We start from the raw sequence: 26,429 nt of genomic DNA on the forward strand, positions 1-26,429 counted from the left end.
GGACTCTAAAACTTCACCTGAGCCTCCCTCGGCATATGGGTGAGTAGATAATGGCTGAATTTTCATTTTTGGGTGCACTATCCCTTTAAAACTGTCCTATGTTTATCCATCATAATTTATTTGTTCATAATATTTTTATAATTATAAGTCTGAATCTGCAGTTTGCAGCAGTGGTGGAAGGTAACAAAGTACAGTATAATTTTGATGTATTTGCACTTTACTTGAGTATCTCCATGTTCTGCTACTTTATACTTCTACTCCATTACACCTGAGAAGGAAATATTTTACTTTTCACTGCCCTACATTTATTTGATACATTAAATACTAGTTAAACTTAAAGTATCCTTGCCTTCGTATATGGGTTTCCTGCTCTACCCAGTGAGCCACTGAGCGTGAGTACTTTTACTTTAAGTATGCAAATACATTTTCCTGACACATATACTTTTACTTGAGTAACATTTCTAACTCAGGGCATTTACTTTTAATAACTCTGAAAGTTACATCTACCCCATTTCCCTCATTGAAACCTCCTGAATCTTTGAACAAGTGCACATTCTTAATTCAAAAAGTTCAACTACTGGACACAAGATTGGCTATTATGATGCAAACACATCTCAAACTGAGATTTAAGGTGAGCACAGAGAAACTTCAGCAGATAAAGTAAAGAAACACACAGACCTCATTCTGAGCAGAGGCTGAATATCCAAGTGAAGTAACTTCACTTCACTTGGATATTCTACTGTAAAGCACCTACTCAAAACTTGAAAAGTGACAAATAGGATAGACAATTGGGAAATACAGTCATTTAAGATACAAAAAAGAGCAAAAGTCCACGACAAAAGCTCTAAAGATAACAGTCTAATAGATTTTCACAATGACACCCCCTCTAATCAGACTGTATTAGTCAGAAACAGAATTTGAAAGGAGCACATCAAACACAATCAGTGCCAGATGAAACAGGACTCCTTTGAGATTCATGAATTATTATGATCAGCAGCTGAAAGTGAGGCAGACAGAGACTGAAGACAGACAGGCGGGGGTCATGACGCCCTCATTTACTCAGCTCAGTGGACACTCAAAGGTGCGCTCTGCAAGATGTTTCAGTAAACAGCTGAGCCAAGTCCTCCATACCTGAGGTGATATGGACTCTCCCTTTTGTCCTTTGTCTGGTGACTGATACTAAAAGTTTTTAGTTCCCAGCAGAGAGCAGGAGACCAGATTTAACTGTGGATCTTTGCATGTGTAATTTCAGTTTCCGAATTTCAGCGGTGGCTCTGAAGTCTTCCTTCAAATGACAGAAGTGATGAACTCAGCAGCCACCAGCCTAAATTGACCAGCTCCTTGGCTCGTGCTCAGTATTAAATTCCCTCCTCACTCGTAACCATAAATACAGCACATTGTCTTGGTGTGATTGTGTCGGCAGAGCGCAGTTCATCGTGGCTGTAAATAGCCTCAGAACCAGCATCTTATGTAATTTCCTGCTAAACCTCTTTTTGAAATACGATGCTTACGTAACTGTCCTACAACACCAAGCCTCATTTACATAATTGCATAGAGATAAAGTCACTGCACCAATCTACGGCAGAGTGTGTGTGAACTCATTTACATATATGCAGATCGGCCACACATGTAAATATACACACACACACACACACACACACACACACACGAAAGCCAGGCATTGATTTGTTGTGTCTGTCAGCTCTCCTCGGGTTTTATATATGCCAGTGTTTGCAGATGTGTGTGTGCATGTGTGTGAGTGGCATGTTTTAGAGCATGTTTTCAACTCTGTGGGTGTATGAAATCAGTCATTGCAAATGTTGTGCAGCTAAACTGACCTTCATTTTAATTGATTTATACAGATGTTTTATGTAAATATTTATGATGATTTTATTCTATCCTGTCAGCTGTACACAAGCTACGGCTCTGTGGCGCAACAGCATGTTGTCTTGTGTCTTCTTTTATTTTAACTGATACGCACATGTTGTCTTGTGTCTTCTTTTATTTTAACTGATACGCACTCACCGGCCACTTTATGGGGAAGAAAAGTGATTGAAGTGACTTTGAACGTGGCATGGTTGTTGGTGCCAGACGGGCTGGTCTGAGTATTTACTGGGATTTTCAGCACAACCATCTCTAGGGTTTACAGAGGATGGTCCCAAAAAGAGAAAATATCCAGTGAGCCAAAATGCCTTGTTGATGCCAGAGGTCAGAGGAGAATGGCCAGACTGGTTCAAGATGATAGAAAGGCAACAGGAAGTCAAATAAGCACTGGTTCCAACCAAGGTGTGCAGAAGACCATCTCTGAAGCAACAACACCTTGTCCAACCTTGAAGCAGATGGGCTACAGCAGCAGAAGACCACACCAGGTGCCACTCCTGTCAGCTAACAACAGGAAACTGAGGCTACAATTCACACGGGTTTTCTCACCAAAACTGGACAATAGAAGATTGGAAAAACCACATTCAGATGGAAGCATGGATCCATCCTGCCTTGTATCAACGCTTCAGGCTGCTGCTGGTGGTGTAATGGTGTGGGGGAGATTTTCTTAGTACCAACTGAGCATGGTTTAAACACCACAGCCTACCTGAGTATTGTTGCTGACCGTGTCCATCCCTTTATGACCACAGTGTACCCATCTTCTGATGGCTACTTCCAGCAGGATAACGCACCATGTCACAAAGCTCACATCATCTCAAACATGACAATGAGTTCACTGTACTCCAATGGCCTCCACAGTCACCAGATCTCAGTCCAATAGAGCACCTTTGGGATGTGCTGGAACGGAAGATTCTCATCATGGATGTGCAGCTGACAAATCTGCAGCAACTGTGTGATGTCATCATGTCAATATGGACCAAAAGGAGGAACGGTACTGGCAAGGTGTTCCCTAGCTGGTGAGTGTGTGTTTACCTCACTACACTACAAACAAGACACTTCTATTGTGTGTTGTAACATGATGCCAAACCTCTCTTTGTACAAACATATAAAGCTCGACTCTGGTGGGACTCGAACCCACAACCTTTGAATCACTTCTCCACTAGAAGTCCAATGCGCTATCCATTGCGCCACAGAGCCACACATGATACATACTCGATGATGTTTGTTTGCAGGTAGACTTTACATAGAGAAATGATGAAATATGTATTGCTGTGGGGGTTTTACAGCAATTTAAGTTTTGTCAATAATTAAAGGCTAACTTCAGTCACTTTTAACTGGGACCCTATTGTCCCTTTTCGCTCAATGGCGGAGCAGGATGCAGTCGAAGTCTGCAGTTGGTTTGTATGGTTTTATCAACTTTACAAGTATTAATATCAAGGGAAATCATGACTTAACTCTCAGCTATTCTGAACCTGTAAAGGTCGACTCTGGTGGGACATGAACCCACAACCTTTGAATCACATCTCCTGTGCTTAACTAGAAGTCCAATGCGCTGTCCATTGCGCCACAGAGCCACACAATTTGTGCTGAAGTAATGGGTTTTTCTGGGCAGACTTGATGTAGCGACATTATAGTACTGTAATGGTTTTACAACACATTCTCACTCCAACCTTGTCACATCCATTTTTGGTCATGGACTTTCCATGTCAAGATATGACGTCCAAGGTACCCTGGGTGTGTTGGTTGTTGATGTTCAGAGATGTTTCATTTGTCTGTTTTCAAAATACACTTCTGTTTTCACAGAAAACAGGAAATGTACAGTTTAAATGCAGTCTCTTTCAAAATAAAAGCACTATGTCAGTACAACATTACAAATTGATGCTTTTGTTCCTTCAGCAAAAAACGCACATGGTTACGTTTTGCCAACACACACACACACACACACACACACATGGTTGGGTTCAGGAGAAAAGAACAGGGTTTGGCTTTACAATCTTGTGGGAGGCAAATACCGGCCTGAAGGTTGGTGGTTGTTGGACTCATCCAGCACTCATGCCAGAAATCACTGATCAAGCATGAGATTTCAAGGACCTCATAGTGAGACCAGTTTGGGTTTTACAAGGTTGTAAGTTTTGCTTTAGCTTGAGTCATTATGATGCATCAATTGTTCTGAATGTCTGAGTCTACTGTTGGTTTCAGCTCATGGTTTGCATCAACTTAACAAGTATCTACATCAAAGGAAATCATGGTTTAACCTTTAAGGATTGACTCTGGTGGGACTCAAACCCACAACCTTTGAATAACTTCTCATGTGTTTATCTAGAAGTCCAACGCGCTATCCATTACGCCACAGAGCCACAGGTTTAGTGCTAATGTGACTGTTTTTGTCGGCAAACTTGATGTAGAGGAACAATTAAATATGCAGTACTTATGTGGTTTTAAGTTTTGCATCAGACTTTAAAAAGTTCAACACCACGTCAAAATCTAGCGTCCAGATCCTCGATCATGTCTTGTGTCTTGTGTGTTTGAATTTGTACAGAACATTTCAAGTCTGATGATCAAAGGGAACCATTGGAGTATCAAATTTGTGGCTCTGTGGCGCAATGGATAGCGCGTTGGACTTCTAGACAAACACGGGAGAAGTGATTCAAAGGTTGTGGGTTCGAGTCCCACCAGAGTCGATCTTTAAAGGTTTACAGTGTTAGGCTGTTAAAAATACAAAAAGTCTGTTCAAGGTGCTGTTATTCCACCTCAGGGCTCGTATAGCAAAATGGGGGTACACAGTTGTCATGCCAACAGGTAGCAATAGTGCCAAATCAATGTGATGATCGATCAGCTGATGAAGCTGGGATGTGAGCTAAGCTTGACATCATGTCCTGCCTGAATTAGCACTACGTTCAGTCAGTGGTGGTGGACGTATTCAGATCCTTCAGTTAAGTAAAAGTACTACTATTACACTGTAAAAGTCTTCAAGTCTTTGTATTTGAGAAGCTGATATAATGAAATTAATCATTTCAGCTGCACATGTATATTTTCATATTGTTTGTTTCCAAATAGCTTAATTTGTAAAGTCCCTAAAGTTATCAAACAATTTTTGCGGAGTAAACAGTGTTCTCAAGTAAAGTGAAAGTACCTAAGGTTTGTTTTTCTCGTATCTTAGTCAGAGTGCTCTCAATCTCATGTAAATTGTTCTCTGACCTCAGATAGGATCAAAAATAAGACAACATTGGTGAATCCCAGAAATCACTGGGTACTGACAAAATGAGAACAAATCATGGATTTGAACAAAAAGAGCAGGAAACTTGTCCGTATACTGTTTCTTGTATGAGGCTCAATATAATGTTAATTAGGTTACAATATGTGGGAGTAACGATGGGTCACATGAACGCTGTTATTATTATTATTGAAATAATAACTTCTTTTTTTTTAAAGCTACAGTCATTCTGCAGTAACACAGAGAGCTGTAAATAATTATTGATCAGTTTTGTTATCCATCAGCTGATTTATAAAATAAAAGGGGGAAGTATGACCAAGCAAATGTAAAATATCAAAATATCCAGGCTACGAAAACACACAAATTAGAGTCTCAAATGATTTTATTTCACTTCATATTTTTCCCAACGTGCTGCAGAAGACGTCTTGTCCTGCATACAACACAATGGACTGAACACACACACACACACACACACTGACCTCCTCACCTTTCCGCCTCGATGCCCAAACAGCCTTTTGTTCCCTGAACTGACCAATGACACGGCCATTGTCCGCCTGTCAGCCAATCTCAGCTCCTATTGTGATGCAAACTAGCCAATCACAGCGTTGTATGTACCCCCAAATGGACCAATCAGCTCCTTACCATCTTTACGCCACGCCCACTTCTTTATGCGCACACACACACACAGACACACACGAACACAGACCCTGCATAATTGAACTCAAACTCTCCTCCCTTCACCCTTTCTTTTGTTCAACCGTACACTTGTACATGAGCTGCGCACTGTGTATGCTCTGTGTGTGTGTGTGTGTGTGTGTGTGTGTGTGCTTCTGTATGCATTTCCTGACCTTTACTGCTACATCAGCTCCGACCTTTTTAATGGCAGCGAGTGGGAGCATTTTTTCCACTTTAATGTGACACACTAAGAGGAGAGAGACGACAGGAAAAGGGTCAGATGTTGTGTTTTGTTGTCCTTGTTGATTACGGCTGACATTTCCTCATATTTCCACTGAGCAGGCCTTGTGTTTAACGTAAAACAGGTCACAAAAACTACTGATGATTGTCAGTTAGTGGAAAAGGAGAGCTGAAGTGGAACTGAGACAAAAATCACCAAAACTTTATGTTTCAACGGTGCTGTGCTTAACGTGTTTGTAGGTTACGGCACAAGAAGCACTTGGTTATAGGGAAAAAAAAAAGAAAAAAAAAAAAAGGTTCATGGGGTCAAGGATCATGTTTTACCCAACTGAGATCAAAACAAACTTTTTATATTAGGTATGATTATTTTTTATCCACTGGGGTCTTTGGCAGAGATGGTTAGTAGCTGTTTGTGTCCTTGAACACTGGCGCACAGTAAATATGCTTTGCTCTTTCACCATCAGGTTGTGTTGTTAACGTGTTGACTTGCTGACGAGCATCTTGAATCCGCCCTGTCGATCCTCAGGTTTCCCTTTCTGAATGACAAATACATAATGCTTCTCAAAGTCAAGGAGGCTGTGCATTGAATCCCGCCAAAGAACTGTTTTAATGTCAAGGATCCTTTGAATTCTAATGAGGACCGAGTCCTTCCTTCAGAGAATTTTAAAGGACACATGAGTGTATCCTCAGCTGGCATAAAGTACCCACAATTCTTTGTGCACAATTTGCCTGAATTAAAGGCGGGGGCCAATCTGAGTTCACTAAATGCTGGGAGGGAGTCTCGCCTACCCTCTGTAGAACCCAACTTGGAAGGACACATGCTACCAAGGAAGCATCCTTGACTTTGAGAGGCACTGACAGACTACTGCCATCTGCTGGTATGAAGAGATTCAGAAGTAGAGCAATTGGCTTTCATCTCTGCTTGTTCTTTGATGTCAGTTTGGTGTGTCCGGGACTGTGATCTCCATTCTCAGAAGTCTTGCACCCACCTAACTTTGCAATCTTTAAAGTTTGACTCTGGTGGGACTCGAACCCACAACCTTTGAATCACTTCTCCTGTGTTTGTCTAGAAGTCCAATGCGCTATCCATTGCGCTACAGAGCCACATGTTGCTGCTTATGATTCTTATGATGTCTGTGACTTCTGGCATCAGACGCCGATGGAAAAACTGTCCTTTCACGTTGGCATGATACGCAACCAGTCGCCATTATTGTTTAATGGGGGCCAGCAGCGTCAGGGGGAAATGTGGTGGGATAACAAGGAAAGTTAAAGGGGCGGAAGTTCTATTAGGGTGAGTGGGAGAGGTGGTGAAGGGGTCCAACAACCCCAGCCTTTCACCTGGGAGGCCAGTGTTTGCTTCCTGTAAGATTACAAAGCCAAACCCTGTTCTTTTTTTCTAAACCCAACCATGTGCATGTGTTGACTAAATGTAACCAACTGTGTTTGTTGTTGAGGGAAAAAACATCATCTTGTGGAGTTGTACCAATGTAGTGCATTTATTTTGAAAGAGACTGTAAGCACACTGCTGGTATGGAGAGTTTTGGCCGAAACACAGGCGACGTTAGGCAGCAGAACATTTATCTCTGCTAGTTCTTTGATGTCAGTTTGGTGTGTCTGGGACTGTGATCTCCATTCTCAGAAGTCTTGCACCCACCTAACTTTGCAATCTTTAAAGACTGACTCTGATGGGACTCGAACCCACAACCTTTGAATCACTTCTCCTGTGTTTGTCTAGAAGTCCAATGCGCTATCCATTGCGCCACAGAGCCACATGTTATTCCTCCTGATGTAGTGGCTCTTTTTGGTCTTAAGACTCCCAGTATTGCTTGAAAATTTCGACCAGGTTTCACTCTGAGGTGGTCGAATACGGGCACTTGGTCTGTGACTTCTGGCATCAGACGCAGATGAAAAAAACATCCTTTCACGTTGGCATGATACGCAACCAGTCGCCATTATTGTTTAATGGCGGCCAGCAGTGTCAGGGGGAAATGTGGTGGGATAACAACGAAAGTTAAGGGGGCAGAAGTTCTATTAGGGCGAGTGCGAGGGGTGGTGCATGGCTGCCATCTGCTGGTATGAAGAGATTCAGAAGTAGAGCAACTGGCTTTCATCTCTGCTTGTTCTTTGATGTCGGTTTGGTGTGTCCGGGACTGTGATCTCATTTCTCAGGACCTTGCATCCACCTAACTTTGCAATCTTTAAAGATCACCTCTGGTGGGACTCGAACCCACAACCTTTGAATCACTTCTTCTGTCTTTGTCTAGAAGTCCGATGCGCTATCCATTGCGCCACAGAGAAACAACTTCATGCAGCAGACATGATGTTTTCTCTTGCTCTGCAGAATTTGAGTGATCTGTGATCTTTAGCTGAGGAATCGCTCCAACATTTGGGAAATTACTGAGCCTTTTTTTAAAAACATGAACCCAAATATTTGTGAGTTGTTTTTAAAGATTTACGTCTTTGGTAAGAACCAGACAGGGACACAGACAGGAAGTCAGGAAGTCAGACAGTACTGAGAGACAGACTTCACAGGATTTAAAATGTGATAATTAGAAGCATGTCTGTATGTTCTGTGTGTCTCCTTCTCTCTTCAGGTAGAAGCAGAGGTTATCATCCACCTCTGCGGAAACCTGGGGCGCATTTGATTTATCAGAAGGGGTAAAGGCGGGGGGGGGGGGGGGTGTCTAACTGAGGTAAGAAAAAATCCTGCAGAATGGAGCTAAATCAAGCACGCCTGAAGAGAGATCACATTATTCAGAGAGAGACTTCTGTATCGCCTCAGGTGATGAGAGAGTGAGTGTGTGTGTGTGTGTGTGTGTGTGTGTGTGTGTGTTTAGGCAGGCTGTGTGTGTGTGTGGTGTGTCTCCTGTGGGCTATGTGGAGCAATGAAGGTCGGACAGTTGTCTAATGACTGTCTGGAGTGTGTGTGTGTGTGTGTGTGTGTGTGTGTGTGTCAGACAAAGAGCCAACAGTTAAATGTCTTCACGTTATTCTCTGGTTATATTGTATTAAGATATTACAGGTTGAAACAGGTGCACAGAGTGAGAGGAGACGGCGGAGAGAGAAAAAGAGTGAGTCACTTTGAAAGAGGATGGAGGGAGAGAGGGAGGAAGGCTGAATGGAAGATAAGTCGATGAAAGGATAAGAGAGAAGCAGAGAGAGAAGACAGAGACGTTACATAATGGTTTTTAGCAGTCGTCTGTCTGCTCTGCTGTCTGCGCCGCCTCCTGCTGGTCACACCGACAAACTGCAGCTGAAGCTCACAGCTGGGAATATTCAATCAGGCTCATTATTATGTAAGTGGGCTCACAGATGACACAGTGTCAGCCTTGCACCAATTAAAAGCACCAAACAATATAATAAATATAGTAGAATATTGCAGCGGTTCGGTCTAACTGAAGTCATGAGATTGTCTTTGTTGTTCATTTATTTTCCATAATAGCTTATCCTGACACTGGGTGAGAGGCAGGGTTCACCCTGGACAGGTCACCAGACTATCACAGGGCTGACACATAGAGACAGACAACCATTCACACTCACATTCACACCTACGGACAATTTAGAGTCACCAATTAACCTGCATGTCTCTGGACTGTGGGAGGAAGCTGGAGGGTGCGTTCCCCATCGCAAACTTTTTCTTTTTAATTTTAGTAGGTAATGCAGCTGCCCTTAAAAAGTACGTACTATATTCTGTAAAGTTTATGCTCATGTGTTTGTGTCTACTTCCTGTTTTATGTATATATGAAGAGAGACTGATGAGGGTAAAGATGCAGGTGAGGAGGTGGGAACAGGTGTGTCGATGCAACTCATCCACCAGAACTGGCATTGATTGTGTATTTCTGCAAAGCCCACACACATTTGTATGTAATTATGTAGAAGGTACGGTGAAACTTTCCGTGTCAGCAATGCTGTGGTTTACAAAAACCACTTGGTTATGTCACAGCTCAGGTTCCTCAGGTTATGTTTTTTATTTAATTCATTCATGTTGTTTCCTGTTTTACTTTGAAACTCACATCTCCTCTCGTTTCAGATCACTTCACTTCCTGCTCCTGTGGGTTATCCCTCCCTTCTGATGACCTCACCTGTGTCTGATTGTCTGTCCCGCCCTGATCAGCCTCACCCGTGTCTCGTTAGCCTTCCCCTCGCCACAGTATTTAGTGTGTCTCTTGTTTTCTCTCTGCCAGTTTGTCTCAGCTCCTTGTGTGTTGTGTTCCAGCCTTTTGTTTCCCTGTGTCCTTTGCTTGTTTTTTTTTTATTTTACTTGTTGACTCTGCCTCTATCTCATCCCTATAAGATTTGTTTGCCTCCACTGATTGTCCTTCTGTGTAATGAACCCAACTTTGACCAATGAAGACTGTTTTATTTTACCCAAACTGTCCCTAGAGTCGAGCGGTTGAGTCCACTCTCACCTGGTCCACCAGTTGTTAAAGGTACTGGTTTGGGAAAAAAAAGCACATTTTGGCTTAAAATACCCAGTTTGGGGGGTGCAAAGCAGCAGTTTCTTGGTATAAAAACAGTCATTTATCATGGTGTTTCTCCTCTGGAAAAACAACAACCAAAAAACAATAATAAGGGGTGGGAGACACAGTGACAGGCCACTGAAAAACACCCTCGTTTAGCCCAGCAACAGTTCTCACATTTGTGTCTAAAGAGCTACAGGAAAAAAAATGATGAGTTGCTAAAAACAACCAGTTTTGTTGTGTGTTGGTGTATCAGTGGTCTGCAGCTTGGCAGGCATCACTCCAAGGTGACACACCATCCATCATCCCCGCCACCTCCAGATAACAAAGCCAGCACATATACAACGTCACTTTAAAAACATTGGTATGATATGTATGAAACGTACAAATGAAACGTGTTTTGCAGGAATGTACAATGCCCACATTTTCTCCAGGCGACTGGGCTGGTGGATGGTGGTGTAGTCAGGTGATGGGGAAAGGAGGGAAAGTCTGCAGACATCTGGTGGATGGATGGAAAATAGTAATGAAGGGGTCAGCAAGGAGGGACAGAGTGGGACATATATTGTTCTGTCAAGCCAGCCTCACTCCAAAGTCGTCAAATTCCAGCGTTTGGGCAGTGACTTGTGGCATCAGACACTGACAAAAGAGCTGTTCTTTAACATCAGCATGAGACGCGGCCAGTCGCAAATAAAATTTGCGGTGTTGTACTGACATAGAGCTTTTATTTTGAAAGAGACTGTATGCAAACTGTACATTTCCTGTGAAAACAGAAGTGTATTTTGAAAACAGACAATGCATGTAACAGGCTGAAGTTGATATAGCGTCCCAGAACGTCAACAACCAACACACCCAGGGTACCTTGGACGTTGTATGTGGACGTGGAAAGTCCATGACCAAACGTGGACATGTGAGGAGGTCACAGTGAGGATGTGTTGATTCTCGAGCCCTTCTTTGCTCCAGGTTGAGTATCAGACTGTGTGGGTTGAGTCACATCACTCCTGGACTCAGTTATAATTTGTTCTTGGTGTCAAAGAGCAATTTAAACATATCAAATTAAGCCAGTTTGAATCATGTGAACTGAAAGCCTGCACTCAGCATGTTTACAGCATTTCAAAATGAAGACATCAGTCTGCTGTCAGTCAGTGAAACTACATTTATCTGCATCACTGATGTCACTCATGATCCTGAGCCAGAGCAGGTTATTAACTAAAGAATCTGCAGCTTTTAAATCTGCATGTAATTAATTTTGAAAACCATTCAGCTCTACGAGAGTCAATATTTCCAAACTCGTCTGATTGTGTGCCTGCAGGCTGTGAGATGAGTCATGCACCGAGCAGAGATCCAGAGAGAGTTTTCAGTTTGATGCCAGCAAGCGTGTCGTCAGACTGAGGGCGCTTCATTCACAAACTGAACTCCAAACAGTTTCAGAAGGCAGACCACAATAACCCTCTTCTTCAGGGAGATCTGGATCAGCTGATCTGACCTGTGGACAGAAAGAGACAGTGATTCTCACTTTTTATTGACTGATCCGCATCAATAAACAATCACCATCAATCTTCATATTATTTCCTCTCTCCTCCAGTTTCCCTTTTCTGTCTGCTGTCCTCAGAGAGTTCAGGTCATCGCTGGGTTACACACATCAGTCTGGATGAGACTCAAACCTCAAACTCTCCCTCCTTCCTCTTTCTCTCTTTCTCCTCCTCCTTTTTTATGCCAGATCCCAACCTGCATGTACTTCATGCGTGGTGCACCAATTTCAGCAGAGTAGCCTACTTTTGTTAGTACACTTCCATGTAGCACACTACACTATGTACTTCTTGCATGGTGCACTAATTTCAGCAGGGTAGTGTTGTCTCAGATTGTGGAGCATTATCGCCAACATTTGGCCGCTATCTCTTCCCACACATGAACCAAACTTGTGCCACAATGTTAATGCTGATTAAAATGCATCATTGTTTGCGGAACCGAATCATCACAGACCACAAACAGAACAAACAGAACAAACATTACTGAATGTCACGGCTCAGGTTTCTCAGGTTCTGTTTTTTATTTAATTAATTCATATTGTTTCCTGTTTTACTTTGAAACTCACATCTCCTCTCGTTTCAGATCACTTCACTTCCCACCCCTGTGTGTTTTCCCTCCCTTCTGATGACCTCACCTGTGTCTGATTGTCTGTCCCGCCCTGATCAGCCTCACCTGTGTCTCGTTAGCCTTCCCCTCGCCACAGTATTTAGTGCGTATCTTGTTTTCTCTCCATGCCAGTTTGTCTCAGCTCCTTGTGTGTCCAGTGTCCCAGCCTTTTGTTTCCCTGTGTCCTTTTCATGGTTTTTAGGATTTAGCCTTAGTGTGCTTGTGCACTCAAAATATAAAATGTTTAGTACAGAAGTGTGTGATTTGAGACACACTGCTGGTTTAAGAACAGCCTCACCGACACCTGCAAATTGTTACAGAAATGATAGCACCAATTTAACACTGCTACAACACTTTGTTGATTCCACAGTTTCAATCAGATTTATGTGCAAGAAAAGTATGTTGTCCAGATGAGCTGCAGTAAATGGATTGTACATAATAACTCAAAAGTATTTTGTCCAAATAGTGTCAATATTAGTTGGTGTAGTTTAGGCCACGGTGAGCTCCTGCATGTGTTTTTATTCGTGGTCAACATTTTATATGAGTGCTGATGTAATGAGACACATTCTGAGAAAGATAATCTTTAAAATATGAAACTCTCAAACTACCAAAGCAAGAAACAGCCACTGAACAGTAATAAAACTACATCAAAAAACAGCTCTGAGGCCTCAACAGAAGGCTCATTGGACTGTGTTGAAACCCAGCCCAAAGATACACTACGTTACACTGCAACCAGCCAACAAAGTGACTCAATAGTACTGAAACCCAGCCAGTAAACTAGCACAGTTTTGAGATCGAGCCCTGAGGCCATTGGTCAGAGTATTGAGATGCAGCCAGAAGCCAGTGAAACGTCTAACACACATTGCAGAGCAGACACAGAACTGAAACCCAGCCGACACAGCGAGCGGACATGGAAGGAGAGATGAGCAGTTGCCAAAAGGCAGAGTGAGAGAAGAACTGAAACCCGTCCAAAAAGCCCTACGAGTGAACTCCCGCCGTGCTTACTAATCAGCGACAGTACAGACAGTGAGCCAGCAGACAGAGAGGGAGAGTCCAGCTCACTGAGCAGTCTGGGGCCTCATGATGTTTTGCTGATTCATGCTGAGACGAGCTGAGAGTCTGACAGAAACACTCACACCTGATGTGGCGGCTAATATGAATAACCCAGCTGGACTCATTCAGTGTTGTAAGACAACAACAAGATGACCTCTGCTTCCTCTCATGCTGTGTAAAAACATCCTTCACTGGGATTGGCTGAAACAAAAGTCCGCCCACGACCCCTAACGGTGCAGTCACCCTAGATTTGGGTCCTCATTCATTTCAATGAGAAACAGGGGGAGACGTCGTCACTTCCTGTCCCTAATTAACCCCGCCTGGTTCAGATATCAGCAGTGGTGGAAAGTAACTGAGTACCTGTACTTTATACTTCTACTCTACATCTTAGAGGGAAATACTGTACTTTTACAACACTCCATTTATCTGACAGCTTTGGTTACTTCACAGATTCAGATTATTAATACAAAGTAGGCTCACGTCCTCGTGTCTACGACTGAATCACAGCCATGCTTATATTCAGCCCAGCAGTGTGTGCCAACAAGTGTCATTTAACAACAGCAGAAAGCGGCAGCAGGTTATGATATGTATATTTAATTTATGACTTATTTGGTTATATTTAACTTTCATCCTTGTCCCGCCATGTTTCTCCCTGACGCTGCCGGGCGCCATTAAACTATCACGGCAACCAGCCGCGATTCATGCCAGCTTTAAAGGACGCCTTTTTCTGATGCCGTAAGTCACTGCCCAAGCGCCGGATTTTGACGACTTCGGAGTGAGACCGGGCTCCATCTACAGAGTCACCATGTTGTGCCGCCATGTTTCTGCAGTAGCTCAGAACGGACAAACCAAACACTGGCTCTTGATGGGGACATTCATGTTTCCATGTCAACCACTGTAGTAAGAAGCCCCTCTGAAACGAGTAGTGTCAGTGTTTTTACTGGTTTAAGGGCCTGTTTATACGGTTGTGTATATTTCTGAAAACAGGTATTTATCTTTGCGTTTGCACCTGTCATTTACACGAAAGCGACGTTTTTCTCGATGAAAGTGGAGATTTTTAAAAAGGCCTTCCAAAGTGAAAGTTTGTGCCCATTAGGCGCCCAGTAACCACAACAATAATGGCGGATATGTGCCGGGTTGTTTACATCATGTTAGCACTTTTGGGACTACTTACGAGCTTACAAATGAACTTAGCACTGCTGCATCAACATCACCGCTACATCGGAGCACAAAGACGTCTGCTGTGCCCAATATTAGTCAGTGCATAGCAGCTAACTATGCTACATGAGGTTCAAATGTAGTTTATCATTGTTTTTATCACTAGTGCCAAGAGGAAAACAAATCACTTCTTCTGTGGTGTTTGACATATGGCGTATCGCCACCTACTGGCCTGGCATGCTAATTACAGCAAAAAGCTGCCGTTTTTGCGTTTTTGTGTAAACAGGGATATCGCTTTCACAACTGATTGAGTAAACCATTTTTTTTTTATACGGAAGAAATAAAAATCAGTTTTTATTTGTATCGGTATCTGTGTAAACAAGGCCTTAATGACCTGGTCCATTTGTTTTGGAGAGAAGAGACCTCTGTGGATAATTCAGCTCTGTTACAGCTGTGTGTGTTTTCCTTCCCCTCTGGGGGTGTGCTGCATTGCTTAACGAGGTCCATTGCACCTGGTGTGGAGGAGGTGCTTAAGAGCTCCTGTACCAGCAGCAGAGCAGAGAGGCTTCTGGTGTGGGGACTGCTGGTCCTGCTGGTCCTGCTGGTCCTACTGGTCCCGCTGGTCCTGCTGCCACTCAGCCTGCGATTTTTGTTGTCTTGTTTGTTTATTTGTTAATGGATCTGAGTGTTTTAAAGGTGTCTTCTGAGGTTATTTTTGGTCAGTGGTGGAGCTTTGTTCGCCCCACAGGGCCTCCCAAGGGTGGGGCCTTACAAGCTCCTGTTGATAACCTCCTGACGTCAGGGACCGGTTGCACAGCACACCTTTAGTTTTCTCTTTAAATATGACACTTAAAGCTTAATTTCTCCTTAGCTGAGGCACAGAATCCCTTACAAGGTTTCCTTAGTTAAAGAAAGACATTAACTAATTTACTGTGTTTTTTACTGTGAGATTTTACAGCGGTGAAAGTTTCCATGGAGATTCACGCCTGTTATCATCTTGCAAAGTTGACTTATAGTTAGATGGGGACACTGGCAGAAGACAAGAAGACCAAACTGGTCAGAGGAGGAAAAGATGAAACTTCTGGAGGAATTTGATCATAGAAAGCACAAACTACAAAGTACATTTAAACCCCAAAAACCAGAAAGCTTACTTGCAGAATTATATTTATCATGCCCTGTCATGTCTCTCTTTGGTTAATGACGTGTAGTATTTTCATGATTTGCGAGCTACTCTATAAGTAGGATGATTCCTCCTGGTTATAGGTGGGATGAGTGGGGGGGTAAGTTTTATTGTCGTGATGGACTGTATTATGTAGACCAGGGGTTTTCAAACTTTTTATGCCTAAGGCACACCAGTATTTGTATCTGTGTACAATAGCCTCTATAACATGTGTTTTCACTCAAATCATGACATAAATGTTTAATAGTTACTCATATCAAACAACAATCGACAACCAACTGTTACTCATGAAATATTTATTAAGAAAATGATTCAAGAATTCATTTTAAACATTTTAAAATCACATCAAAGCACAAGTAGCACATCCATTTAGGAGAAATAGTGTGAAAGAGAAATAATGTAAGATAATGTGATGTGTCACACACTTACAATTCCCTCACATGAACGGTGACAAATAGGTTCCCCATGAAGGGTTTTTATAGAAATTAAATTAAATGAATTACACTTCTTAGCTAGAGTTTGCCTCTTTATTAGGAAATGTGTGCACACAACATACTGATACAGTCAATTAAAAACTCTTTCATAACGTTTTGTACAAGCACAGTTGAGGTAATTCATTCAGGTACAAATGCAGATGACGCTATTTCAGTGGTACATGAATTCCAAATAATTTTTTAAGAAAGAACTTTGTCGGTAATAGAGAATAAACAAGAGCAGTGTGATTTGCAATAACAGAATATTCATTAGAATTTTAATTATTTTCTGTCAAGGAAATTCTTATTTTCCCCAGATGAGTATCACATTACTCAGTTCTATCCAAAAACTTTCTAGGGAACTATTTCAACATTTTGGACCCATAAAATGTTGTTTTCTGATTTTATTATTGTAAAGTGAATTTTAATCATCACAGCACAAATACACAAACACATAAAAAAAAAAAATTTCCAAAGACAAACAGACTTTTAAAATCCCACAGAACTCAAAATGTTCTTCACAACTTGTAAATTATTTATCATGATATTGTCTCTTTGTCTTTAATGTTTGTATATTGTGCAGCCGAGCCTACTGTGATCCTCACTGAACACGTTTGTACCACTGAAATGTGTGAATGTGCTGTTTGATCGTCAGTCTGAGGATGTTTGATAATCTGCTGCTCTTTCTGTTCCTTCCCTTCATGTCTGTTAGTGATCGATCAGATCAGAGAGAGTTTAAAGACACGGCGCTGACTGATCTGTTATTGATCACTGATTGATCTTCTCTCAGAAGTCAGACTGAACTAACATCCGACACACTCACAGGGAAACAAACTGTGGAAACTGAAACTCAAAACATATTTAATGCTTTTCATTTTTGACTTAAGACACTTAAATATTTTCTCATTTATCCCTCATTATTATAGATGATGAAACAACAAGTCTTAAAAACTCTGATAAAGCTGTTACTAAATCAAACCATGAGGCCTGTACATTTTCTTTATTTAAACCTGTAAATAAACTGTGGCACAGAAAAAGTCTTAACACGTCTCTGTATACATGTATATTGTACTTTAAGTACATCTGCTGCAAGCAGAACTACTATCTCAATATCAAGCAGGTCTCACTCCAAAGTCATTGACGACCGACACTTGCTCAGTGACTTCTGGCGTCAGACACCGACAAAAAAAAGCTGTCCTTTCACGTGGCATGATACGCAGCCAGTCACCAATATTGTTTAACATCAGGGGGAAATGCAGCAGGACAACAACGAAAATTAAGAAAGTGAAAAGTCCCAGTAGGGTTAATGGGTCCAACAACCATTGACTTTCACCTGCGAGGCCGGTGTTCGCTTCCCATTTGAATATAAAGCCAAACCCTGTTCTTTTTTTCCTAAACCCAACCACATGTGTTGTTGAAGGAAAAAAATGTCAATTTGTGGAGTTGTACCAACGTAGTGCTTTTATTTTGAAAGAGACTGTATGCAAACTGTACATTTCCTGTGAAAACAGAAGTGTATTTTGAAAACAGACAATGCATGTAACAGGCTGAAGTTGACACGGCGTCCCAGAACGTCAACAACCAACACACCCAGGGTACCTTGGACGCCATATGTGGACGTGGAGAGTCCATGACCAAACGTGGACATGTGACGAGGTCACAGTGAGGATGTGTTGTCAGCATCACTCACATCACTTGTGCTTTTACTATAGTAGCACAAAGGAGTGTGGAATAAAATACATCACATTCCTGTGGACAGTTTTATTTATGATCATATTTAGTTTGAGTCAGTTTCGGTTCCTGCAGGTTTTTAACTGTTTGAACTGAGAAGGTGAGAAAAGCTCAGTGTCATTTACAGCTTTGATCTGCTGTGACGTGACAAAGATCCTCTGCTGCAGATCAAAGCTGGTTTCACTCTAACACTCACTGTGTAGTGACGAAGCAAATACATATTTATATTTAGCCAAATATTGTACTCAAGTAAGAGTACTAATACTTTAGAACATTTTACTCAAGTAAAAGTAAAAAGTAGTCATCCAAATAATTACTTGAGTAAGAGTAAAAGAGTATTTGGTGAAAAAACTACTCAAGTACTGAGTAACTGTTGAGTAACGTCTGATTTATTTGTAAAATAAGAGCATGAACGTAATCAATCAATCAAAAATAATAATCTGCAAATTCATGTATTTTAAACGATACTCCTTTAACTAAAACAAAAATAAATTAAATCTTTACAAACATAACATAAATCAAGGCACAAGAAACACAAATATATTCTTATACTGTACATATATATATATATATATATGTGTGTGTGTGTGTAATTATGTACTCAGAGGTGGGTAGAGTAGCCAAATATCGTACTCAAGTAAGAGTATTGTTGCTTTAAAACAATATAACTCAAGTAAAAGTAAAAAGTATTTTGCATTAAAACTACTCTGAAAAGTACAATTTATCCAAAAAGTTACTCAAGTAAATGTAACTGAGTAAATGTAACTAGTTATGACCCACCTCTGTCAGCTTGTGCGTGCATGTACATATCCTTATATTAACACTGTGTAACATTCCTGTACAGTTTCCTACAACATCTTACTGTGCAATAATATTTATATATTTCTTTTTTTTTCTATTTTATCTCATGTCATATCTTTTGTCTTCTGATTCTGACTCTTTAGCTGCTGTAGCATGTGAATTCTCTTCTCTTCTCTTCTCTTCTCTTCTCTTCTCTTCTCTTCTCTGCTCTTCTCTTCTCTTCTCTCAGACACTGTTGGCTGTTTTCCCTTTTCACATTTTGTTTTTGGAGAAATAGTAATTTAGAAGCCAGCAGGTTGTTTGCAGTCTGTAACAAACACTACCAGTGACATCTGCAGGCCACCGGCGTTCACTGCAGATTATTTCTCCTCAAAAATCCAAATGATCCTGAACACAGGCAGTAGCAGATGGCAGAAGACAGCGAGGAGAGAATAAAAGGAAAGGAAAGAAATAACTACAAAGTGTGTGTTTACAGCACCTCTGGTCCATAGATGGACGTTTCCAACACTTTAAAAGGTTGAAATATATTTTTTTATCTCTAAAAAGTTCAAAAACAAACTGATCAACATAGATTTAAAACCTAAATCATTTTAGAAACCTAATTTGGGGTACACACATGGCTGACAAGGTATTCTGAATAAATAACATGTACCTGTACACTTTGTCCTACTGTCCCAGTCTTTGTGTAGCGTAAAGTACATTTACTCAAGTACTGTACTTAAGTACAAATTTGAGGTACTTGTACTTGAGTCTTTAATTTTAAGAAGATAAACTTTATTAATCCCTGAGGGGAAATTCAGTTTTGCCACTCACACATTCACAAACAGGACCCGTACATGAGGAGATGTTAGAGCAAGAATTGCTACTAATGGACAGGTACCCTAAACAGTTGGGTGTTTGGTGCCTTGCTCAGGGACATCTCTCCAGCTGCCAGTCCACGCTCCACATTTGGTCCAGACGGGAACTTGAACCAGCGACCAAAGTCCCTATGGACTGTGCGAATGCCACTTTATACTGTTGCTCCGGCATTTGAGTGTGCCTGCCATGTGTCTACAGTGAAGACAATTAATTTGAGGACGCAAAATAACGCGGCATGTGTGCAGCAACTGCACAGCTGCCCTGTGTGGGCGCAGCAGGACACCTTATAGGAACTGGTTAGTATTGCATGTATCAGTGTCTTTATGTATAATTTTTGTACTGTGTAGTTTTTAATTCTTCACTCTTGTTGTTACATCTTACCCCAGACTGTGTTACAACCTGTCCCAGTGTAGGGGAGCAGGCTGTAGCAATGGCTCTCCTTGTGTTGGACATCAGTTAATGACGTCTGTGATGTAGCTGGAGAAGTTGGAAAGACTGCTGTTTGTTAAGGGTGCAAAAATTTGAGACCTCCAACACAAACAGTTTAAGTGCTGAGACAAAAGTGTTACAACTATACCTGGTCTCCCCTACTTTTACTTTTACTGTACTAACACAAGCACATTTTCCTAATTACATTTACTTACTTTTACTTAACTAACCTTTTCAATGCAGGGCTTTAGTTTGTGGTGGAGTACTTTCACAGTGTGATATTAGTACTTTTACTTGAGTAAAGGATCTGAGTACTTCCTCCTCCTCCAGTTGTTTGAAGAAAAGTGAAAGTTAACAGCTGATTCGAAGATGAAATTAACAAACTAAGTGATTCCAGTTTACAGACTCAGTCCCATCATCACATCATCGTCCAGTTCAAAGAATCAAAGGGTTCAAGAGGTCAAATCAAAGTCCAGATTTCTTCTCATGTCTGACTGAACTTCAGCCATCAAACGCTCAAGAAGCTCATTAACATATTAAAGCGCAGTCAGGTGTTTGATGGCGGCTTCACACTTTGTGCTTCTCTTTAAAACTGGACACTGGAGCTCCAGAGCTCAGAAGCAACTTGTTCAGACATTCAAGTGTAACGATGGACAGCAGGAGCGGCGTGTCGGACTTCAGCATGGAGCGCATCCTCTCCCCACAGTTCGGACACAAGACCTCGGTGATGGAGTTTCCACCAGGAGGTTGTCTCCAGAGGATCCAAGGCGGATTCAGTTTGGACTCCGGGAACATCAGACCTCCTGCGCCGGTCCTGGTGCCGGTGCCGGTGCCAGTGTCAGGCTGCCTTCAGTACCGAGGGATGAGCTTCGGAGAGGCGTTGTACCCGTGCGGAGCCGGTTTCCATCACACAGACTTCAGCATTTATCCAAACTTACAACAAGCAGCTCACGTGCATTTCAGCAGCAGCCAGGACTCTGCAGGTTATTATTATATATTTTTTTTACATTTCTAAAGATAATCTTGAAAAGTTTGTTGACATAAAGTTGTATTTGAATTTAAACTTTTTTTTTAGTTTAAGAGTAAACTCTTAGACCGATACTTAATTCAGGATCACTTTTCGCGCATTTCTTCCGTTTTTCGCTCCATTAACTCGTTTAAATGTTACTTTTTTTTTACCAGGTGCTCAACAGTTTGCAAGTCACCATGGTTACCATCAAGCTGGGATGCTGGCGCAGTCGCGTCAGAAGGCCCGGATGAGGACGGTGTTCACCGACAGTCAGACCAAGCGACTCGAGGCGCTGTTCGAGCTCACCGAGTATCCAGCAGTTGAGGCACGCGCTGAGGTGGCGAGGAGCACCGGCCTGAGCGAGGAGACGGTCAGGGTGAGTCCCACGTGATGATTTTTATTTTTCATTAATTTAATAGGCCGGAGAAAGAAAAAGGGCGCAAAGCCTCTCCTGGCTGCGTAAAATGTTGCCAGTTTGGATTTTACGCACGGTCTTATCCATGAAGTTTTTTTTCTTTTATGTGGCAAATCAAGTCTGTCCTTTTACAAGGAAAATTATTATTTATCGTTATATAATTCACAGTATTAAACATATACAACCCACATGCGTATGCGGAGCCACTGAGGTGATTTATTTTAATCATGTGTGAACAAGGAATGCGCAGAACCTGTCCATATGGCAGTTTTACGCACGATCGCTTTCTCGTTCCATATTCTTCTGGTGTCGTAGTGGGAGGGGAAGGTGGGACTGACCCAGGGCTCCCAAAACTGGCTGAATAAATCTGCTGAAATACTTAACTATGTATTAAAAAAAACATGGAAGCTCTCTGAGACCTCTCTCACCCCGTAGGGAGTGTTCTTATGAAGGTGGTGGGAGTGGTGCCAAAAAGGGGAGGCATGTCAAATAATTTAGTAAGCACTTGGGGGGGACGTCTGGCTTAGGGGAGGAGCATACACATTTGAATAGTTGTATTTTGTATTTCTTTTATAACGGATTTTTAAAGAAAGACAAATCACCATTTATCACAACTAGAAACTGTAAAACAGAAATTATTGCTGGATTTTCAAACTTCCGATGGTTTAATCTTGTCTCTCTTTCTGTTTGTGGTTCCAGGTGTGGTTTAAGAACCGCAGAGCCAGGAGGAAGCGACAGCGCAGCGGGTCGAAGGTCAAATCCCCCTCCTCTCCCACCAGAGCTGGAGCAGAGAAGTTCTTCACCTCCTTCCTCTGAACCCAACGAACCTGATGCTTCTCAAAGTCAAGGAAGGATCCTTCAGTGCCCTGAATTTTAAGAAGGACTGTACCAGTGTCAAGGACCCTTGGATTCCACTGAGGACTGAGTCCTTCCTTCAGAGAATTTTAAAGGATGCATACCCACAAGACCCACAATTCTTTGCACACAATTTGCCTGATTTAAAGGCGGGGCCTCTTCAGTGACGCACACCTGTTCGAATGTATGCTCACTGAACACTAGGAAGGAGTCTTGCCTTGCCTCTGTAGGACCCAACTTTGAAGGACCCATCCTTCCAAAGGAAGCATCCTTGACTTTGTGAAGCACTGACTGTCCACCTGCTGCTCAGAGGTCAAACTCATCCTGTAACATGACTTCTGCTATCAGAGGTCAAAGGTCGGCTGACAGCATCCTGCTGTTGGATAACAGGCTTGGCTAAACAAACAGCTGCTCTGATGTGACTGCAGGTGATTTTCTAAGTGTGATGACGCGTTCAGAAGCTGCAGGGAAAGTCCGACACCTGAGACTTCAAACCCTGATGAGTCAGGAGACCTGTTCGGCCTGAGCTGCAGTTTTATCTCAGCGGAGTGACTTTGCTGTGGCTTTTAAATTATTTTGTATTTTTATGTAATTTATTGAGATTTGTGTATTATAGATGCCATGTGCAGGTTTTAAACATGAGCACCATCGAGTGGTTTCTTCAAAAAATAAATTTTGTTGAAATGAATTTAGTCTTGTGTTGGTTTATTTTTATACATTTATTCATTTTTGTGTATCTTTATTTACTGTATAGATTATGCTTCAGCAAAATTTAGAGAAGCATGATTTATAATGTACTTTGTATTTCAGCACACTGTGAAAAACATTTAATTTCAAAATGGCATTTTTACAATGACACTTTTTTTATGAGAAAAGCATCATATCTTCATATCTGAGACCAGTGAATATTCTGCATTTTTGCTCAGAGGATAAAACAGTAACATAAAAAGTCACATAACTGCTTTAAGTTTGCCCTGTCCCTAATAATGTGACAGCATAAGAACAATACATCTAATTATTCTCTAGATATTCTGACACACTACAGGGAGACAACTTACAGGTCTAAATGCAATATTACTCTTACACAAAGACTTTTTTCATAAAAAATATATCTTCAAAACATAAAGCTCAACATTTTAAAAGGTGTTTTTTTCACTGGAGTTTCCTTCAGTCAAATCTTATCTTGAAGTATCTTATTTTACAGCATCTTAAATTGTAAAATGTATTTTATCTAAACTTATCTAATCCAGAAAATGTCATTAAATAGTGAAAAAAGCCTGTTATATTTTCACACAACCCAGACAGATAAATTCACAAAAATATTAAGTAAATGATCATATACAACCAAAAAAAACCAAACTTCATATTTGAAAAGCTGGAACCAGCAAATATTTGCCATTTTTGCCATGAAGCTGTAAAAGTCACATAAAAAAAGTCACTAAAATAATTTGCATCATTAACAAGGTGACAACATAAGAAACATCTGATTATTTGCTATATAATTCCTTTGAAGATATTCTGACACATTACAGAGACACAATAAATAGATTACGATCCAATATTGCTCTTAAATAAAGACTTTTTCCCCATAAAAACAGATTTTAAAAATTCTTCAAAACATTATAGCTCATCTTTTTCAATGATGTTTTTTCACTGGAGTTTCCTTCTGTCAAATTTTATCCTATTTTATCTTAACGTTTCTTATGTAACCTTCATGTCTTGCAGTATTTTCTATGACAAAATGTAATAAAACACTGAAAAAGCCCATTTGAATTTCAAACAGCCCGAACAGATTAAACACAATGTCCTGTTGTTAATGGGCCAACAGTTTAAGAAATGAAAACAGAGCAGGAAGCTCACATATGACAAAGAAAAGCAACAAGGCTTCATATTTGAGAGGCTGGAACCAGCTTACAAAATGACATAAAGCATGAGCTGATTATCAAAACAGTTGCGACTGATCAATTAATCAGCATTTTGCTGCAGCTCCTGTCTAACGTGTCTTGTGGAAGACTTTTCCATCCGGCTGCTTCTTCCACTTGAGTTTGATGTCGTCATTCAGCCCATGGTCCTTCAGCTTCTCTTTGAGCTGAGACACAAACAACATAACAACATTATCATCACAAACTGGTAGTCAAAGGTCAAGGCCACTGTGACCTTGTGTCCATCTCATTCTCCTGAACACAATATCGCAAGAACACATTGAGGTTATTATCTTGTTTCCTAAATTTGGCACAAACATCCACTTGAACTTAGCAATAAACTGATTAGAATTTTGGAGGTCAAAGGTCACTGTGAGCCTTGGGGGATTTTTTTTCTTTCAAATTGGCAAAAACATCCGCTTGGACTTAATGATGGACTGGTTAGAATTTGGTGATCAAAGGTCACTGTGGCCTTGTCTGTCTAATTCTTGTAAATGCAATATCTCAAGAACACTCTTGAGATATTTTCTTCAAATATGGCACAAACATTCACTTAGACTTTACAATAAACTGATTAGAATTTGGTGGTCAAATGTCAAGGTCACTGTGACCTTGCATCCATCTCATTCTTGTGAACACGATATCTCAAGAACGCCTTGAGAGAGTTTCCTCAAATTTAACACAAACGTCCACCTGGACTCAACAATGAACTGAGTAGATTGTGATGGTCACATATCAAGGTCACTGTGACCTCTCAAAATGTGTTTCTGGTCATGACTCAAGAATTCATATGCCGATTATGAAAAACAAATCATCCTGTGTAATATGATATACTGATGAGGTGAATACAAAAGGTCAAAGGTCAACTTTACTGTGACACCATAGTGTTCTGCAAAAACAATTTTCTGGCCATTACCCAAGTCATGAGGTGGTGCCAACCTGTTGCTCTGTTTTAATTTTGTCTTCTCTTTTAAACTCTGTCATTTCTCAGATAGCTGGATCGTATTTGTTCAGTTTCCTGCTGCATTTGGTGGCAGAATAGCAAAGTTTCTGCTGAGTGTTGATTCTTCAGTTGTTATAATTCTACATAAGTAAGACCTGCAGAGTGGCACGAACACACTCTTTACTTCTACATGTATGTGTTTGCACAATGCACAAGTCACATCACGTATATGACCAAAGTACTGTTATGTATATAATGAATTTCAGCCAGCCTCAGGCACCAAGTTTCTCCTTCAGTTTACATCCATGTCTGTGAGAACACGGATGCTTCACACACATCTTCTCCTCGGCAGCACAGAAGATCTATACCATCAGCACAGTTTCAAGGTGAACACCAAAAGTTAGAGTCACCAATTCAGTATCTGACCAAATGTCTCCCTTTCTGGTCCTGAGACACTGAGTAATGGCCAGAAAAGCGTTTTATGCAAAACATTATGATGTCAAAGTGAAGCTGACCTTTGACCTTTTGGATATATAGGGCTCTAGTTTCGCAGACCGGGCGAGGCAGGGGCGCAGCGCACCTGCGCTTCGCCAACTGGGNACACCAAAAGTTAGAGTCACCAATTCAGTATCTGACCAAATGTCTCCCTTTCTGGTCCTGAGACACTGAGTAATGGCCAGAAAAGCGTTTTATGCAAAACATTATGATGTCAAAGTGAAGCTGACCTTTGACCTTTTGGATATATAGGGCTCTAGTTTCGCAGACCGGGCGAGGCAGGGGCGCAGCGCACCTGCGCTTCGCCAACTGGGTGTGGCCAGGCGGATTTTGCAAGTTTGGCACACCGTGCGCCTGGCGCAGCTACTCCTCTTTCCCACCTCCGTCCCTCCTACCTGCGCAAGTCGGAAAGAGGGAGGAGAGAAGGCGTGGAGTGGGTTTTACACACATCACACCAATCAAATGAGCTCCTCTCCTCGCCCTTAAATGCGCCGCGCGAAGGCG

At 41.4% G+C, this 26,429-nt stretch overlaps 2 protein-coding genes and 6 non-coding genes across 8 annotated transcripts in view; 2 read left to right on the forward strand and 6 right to left on the reverse strand.

Moving 5' to 3' along the window:
- Window positions 1-2,994: 2,994 nt before the first annotated feature.
- trnar-ucu (transfer RNA arginine (anticodon UCU)) lies at window positions 2,995-3,078 on the reverse strand. Its single transcript is given in 2 exon segments — window positions 2,995-3,030; window positions 3,042-3,078. It is a non-coding gene; the product is annotated as a tRNA-Arg (tRNA).
- A 285-nt stretch (window positions 3,079-3,363) lies between these two features.
- On the reverse strand, window positions 3,364-3,455 carry trnar-ucu (transfer RNA arginine (anticodon UCU)). Its single transcript is given in 2 exon segments — window positions 3,364-3,399; window positions 3,419-3,455. It is a non-coding gene; the product is annotated as a tRNA-Arg (tRNA).
- A 691-nt stretch (window positions 3,456-4,146) lies between these two features.
- On the reverse strand, window positions 4,147-4,238 carry trnar-ucu (transfer RNA arginine (anticodon UCU)). The gene is given in 2 exon segments: window positions 4,147-4,182; window positions 4,202-4,238. It is a non-coding gene; the product is annotated as a tRNA-Arg (tRNA).
- Window positions 4,239-4,470: 232 nt separating this feature from the next.
- trnar-ucu (transfer RNA arginine (anticodon UCU)) lies at window positions 4,471-4,562 on the forward strand. Its single transcript is given in 2 exon segments — window positions 4,471-4,507; window positions 4,527-4,562. It is a non-coding gene; the product is annotated as a tRNA-Arg (tRNA).
- A 2,460-nt stretch (window positions 4,563-7,022) lies between these two features.
- trnar-ucu (transfer RNA arginine (anticodon UCU)) lies at window positions 7,023-7,114 on the reverse strand. The gene is given in 2 exon segments: window positions 7,023-7,058; window positions 7,078-7,114. It is a non-coding gene; the product is annotated as a tRNA-Arg (tRNA).
- A 573-nt stretch (window positions 7,115-7,687) lies between these two features.
- On the reverse strand, window positions 7,688-7,779 carry trnar-ucu (transfer RNA arginine (anticodon UCU)). The gene is given in 2 exon segments: window positions 7,688-7,723; window positions 7,743-7,779. It is a non-coding gene; the product is annotated as a tRNA-Arg (tRNA).
- A 13,156-nt stretch (window positions 7,780-20,935) lies between these two features.
- LOC126400805 (homeobox protein goosecoid-like) lies at window positions 20,936-23,206 on the forward strand. The gene is made up of 3 exons (XM_050061772.1): window positions 20,936-21,269; window positions 21,469-21,671; window positions 22,410-23,206. Exons 1-3 carry the CDS (start codon window positions 20,936-20,938, stop codon window positions 22,524-22,526), a joined length of 654 nt encoding a protein of 217 aa, XP_049917729.1. The 3' UTR covers window positions 22,527-23,206.
- Window positions 23,207-24,558: 1,352 nt separating this feature from the next.
- LOC126400815 (C-type mannose receptor 2-like) overlaps window positions 24,559-26,429 on the reverse strand; it is an 18,013-nt gene continuing 16,142 nt past the window's right edge. The window contains exon 5 of the mRNA XM_050061782.1: window positions 24,559-24,654. Coding sequence (XP_049917739.1) covers window positions 24,559-24,654 — 96 coding nt within the window. The remainder of the gene's footprint in view (window positions 24,655-26,429) is intronic.

Source organism: Epinephelus moara, chromosome 2, assembly GCF_006386435.1.
Source record: "Epinephelus moara isolate mb chromosome 2, YSFRI_EMoa_1.0, whole genome shotgun sequence".
NCBI classification, from domain to species: domain Eukaryota; kingdom Metazoa; phylum Chordata; class Actinopteri; order Perciformes; family Serranidae; genus Epinephelus; species Epinephelus moara.

Excerpts from the sequence above, each read along its gene's own strand:
- LOC126400805 (XM_050061772.1), top strand. The coding sequence starts at position 20,936 with ATGGACAGCAGGAGCGGCGTGTCGGACTTCAGCATGGAGCGCATCCTC. Across the intron at positions 21,270-21,468 it reads CAGCAGCCAGGACTCTGCAG|GTGCTCAACAGTTTGCAAGT; the intron begins GTTATTATTATA and ends TTTTTTTACCAG. Across the intron at positions 21,672-22,409 it reads TGAGCGAGGAGACGGTCAGG|GTGTGGTTTAAGAACCGCAG; the intron begins GTGAGTCCCACG and ends TTGTGGTTCCAG.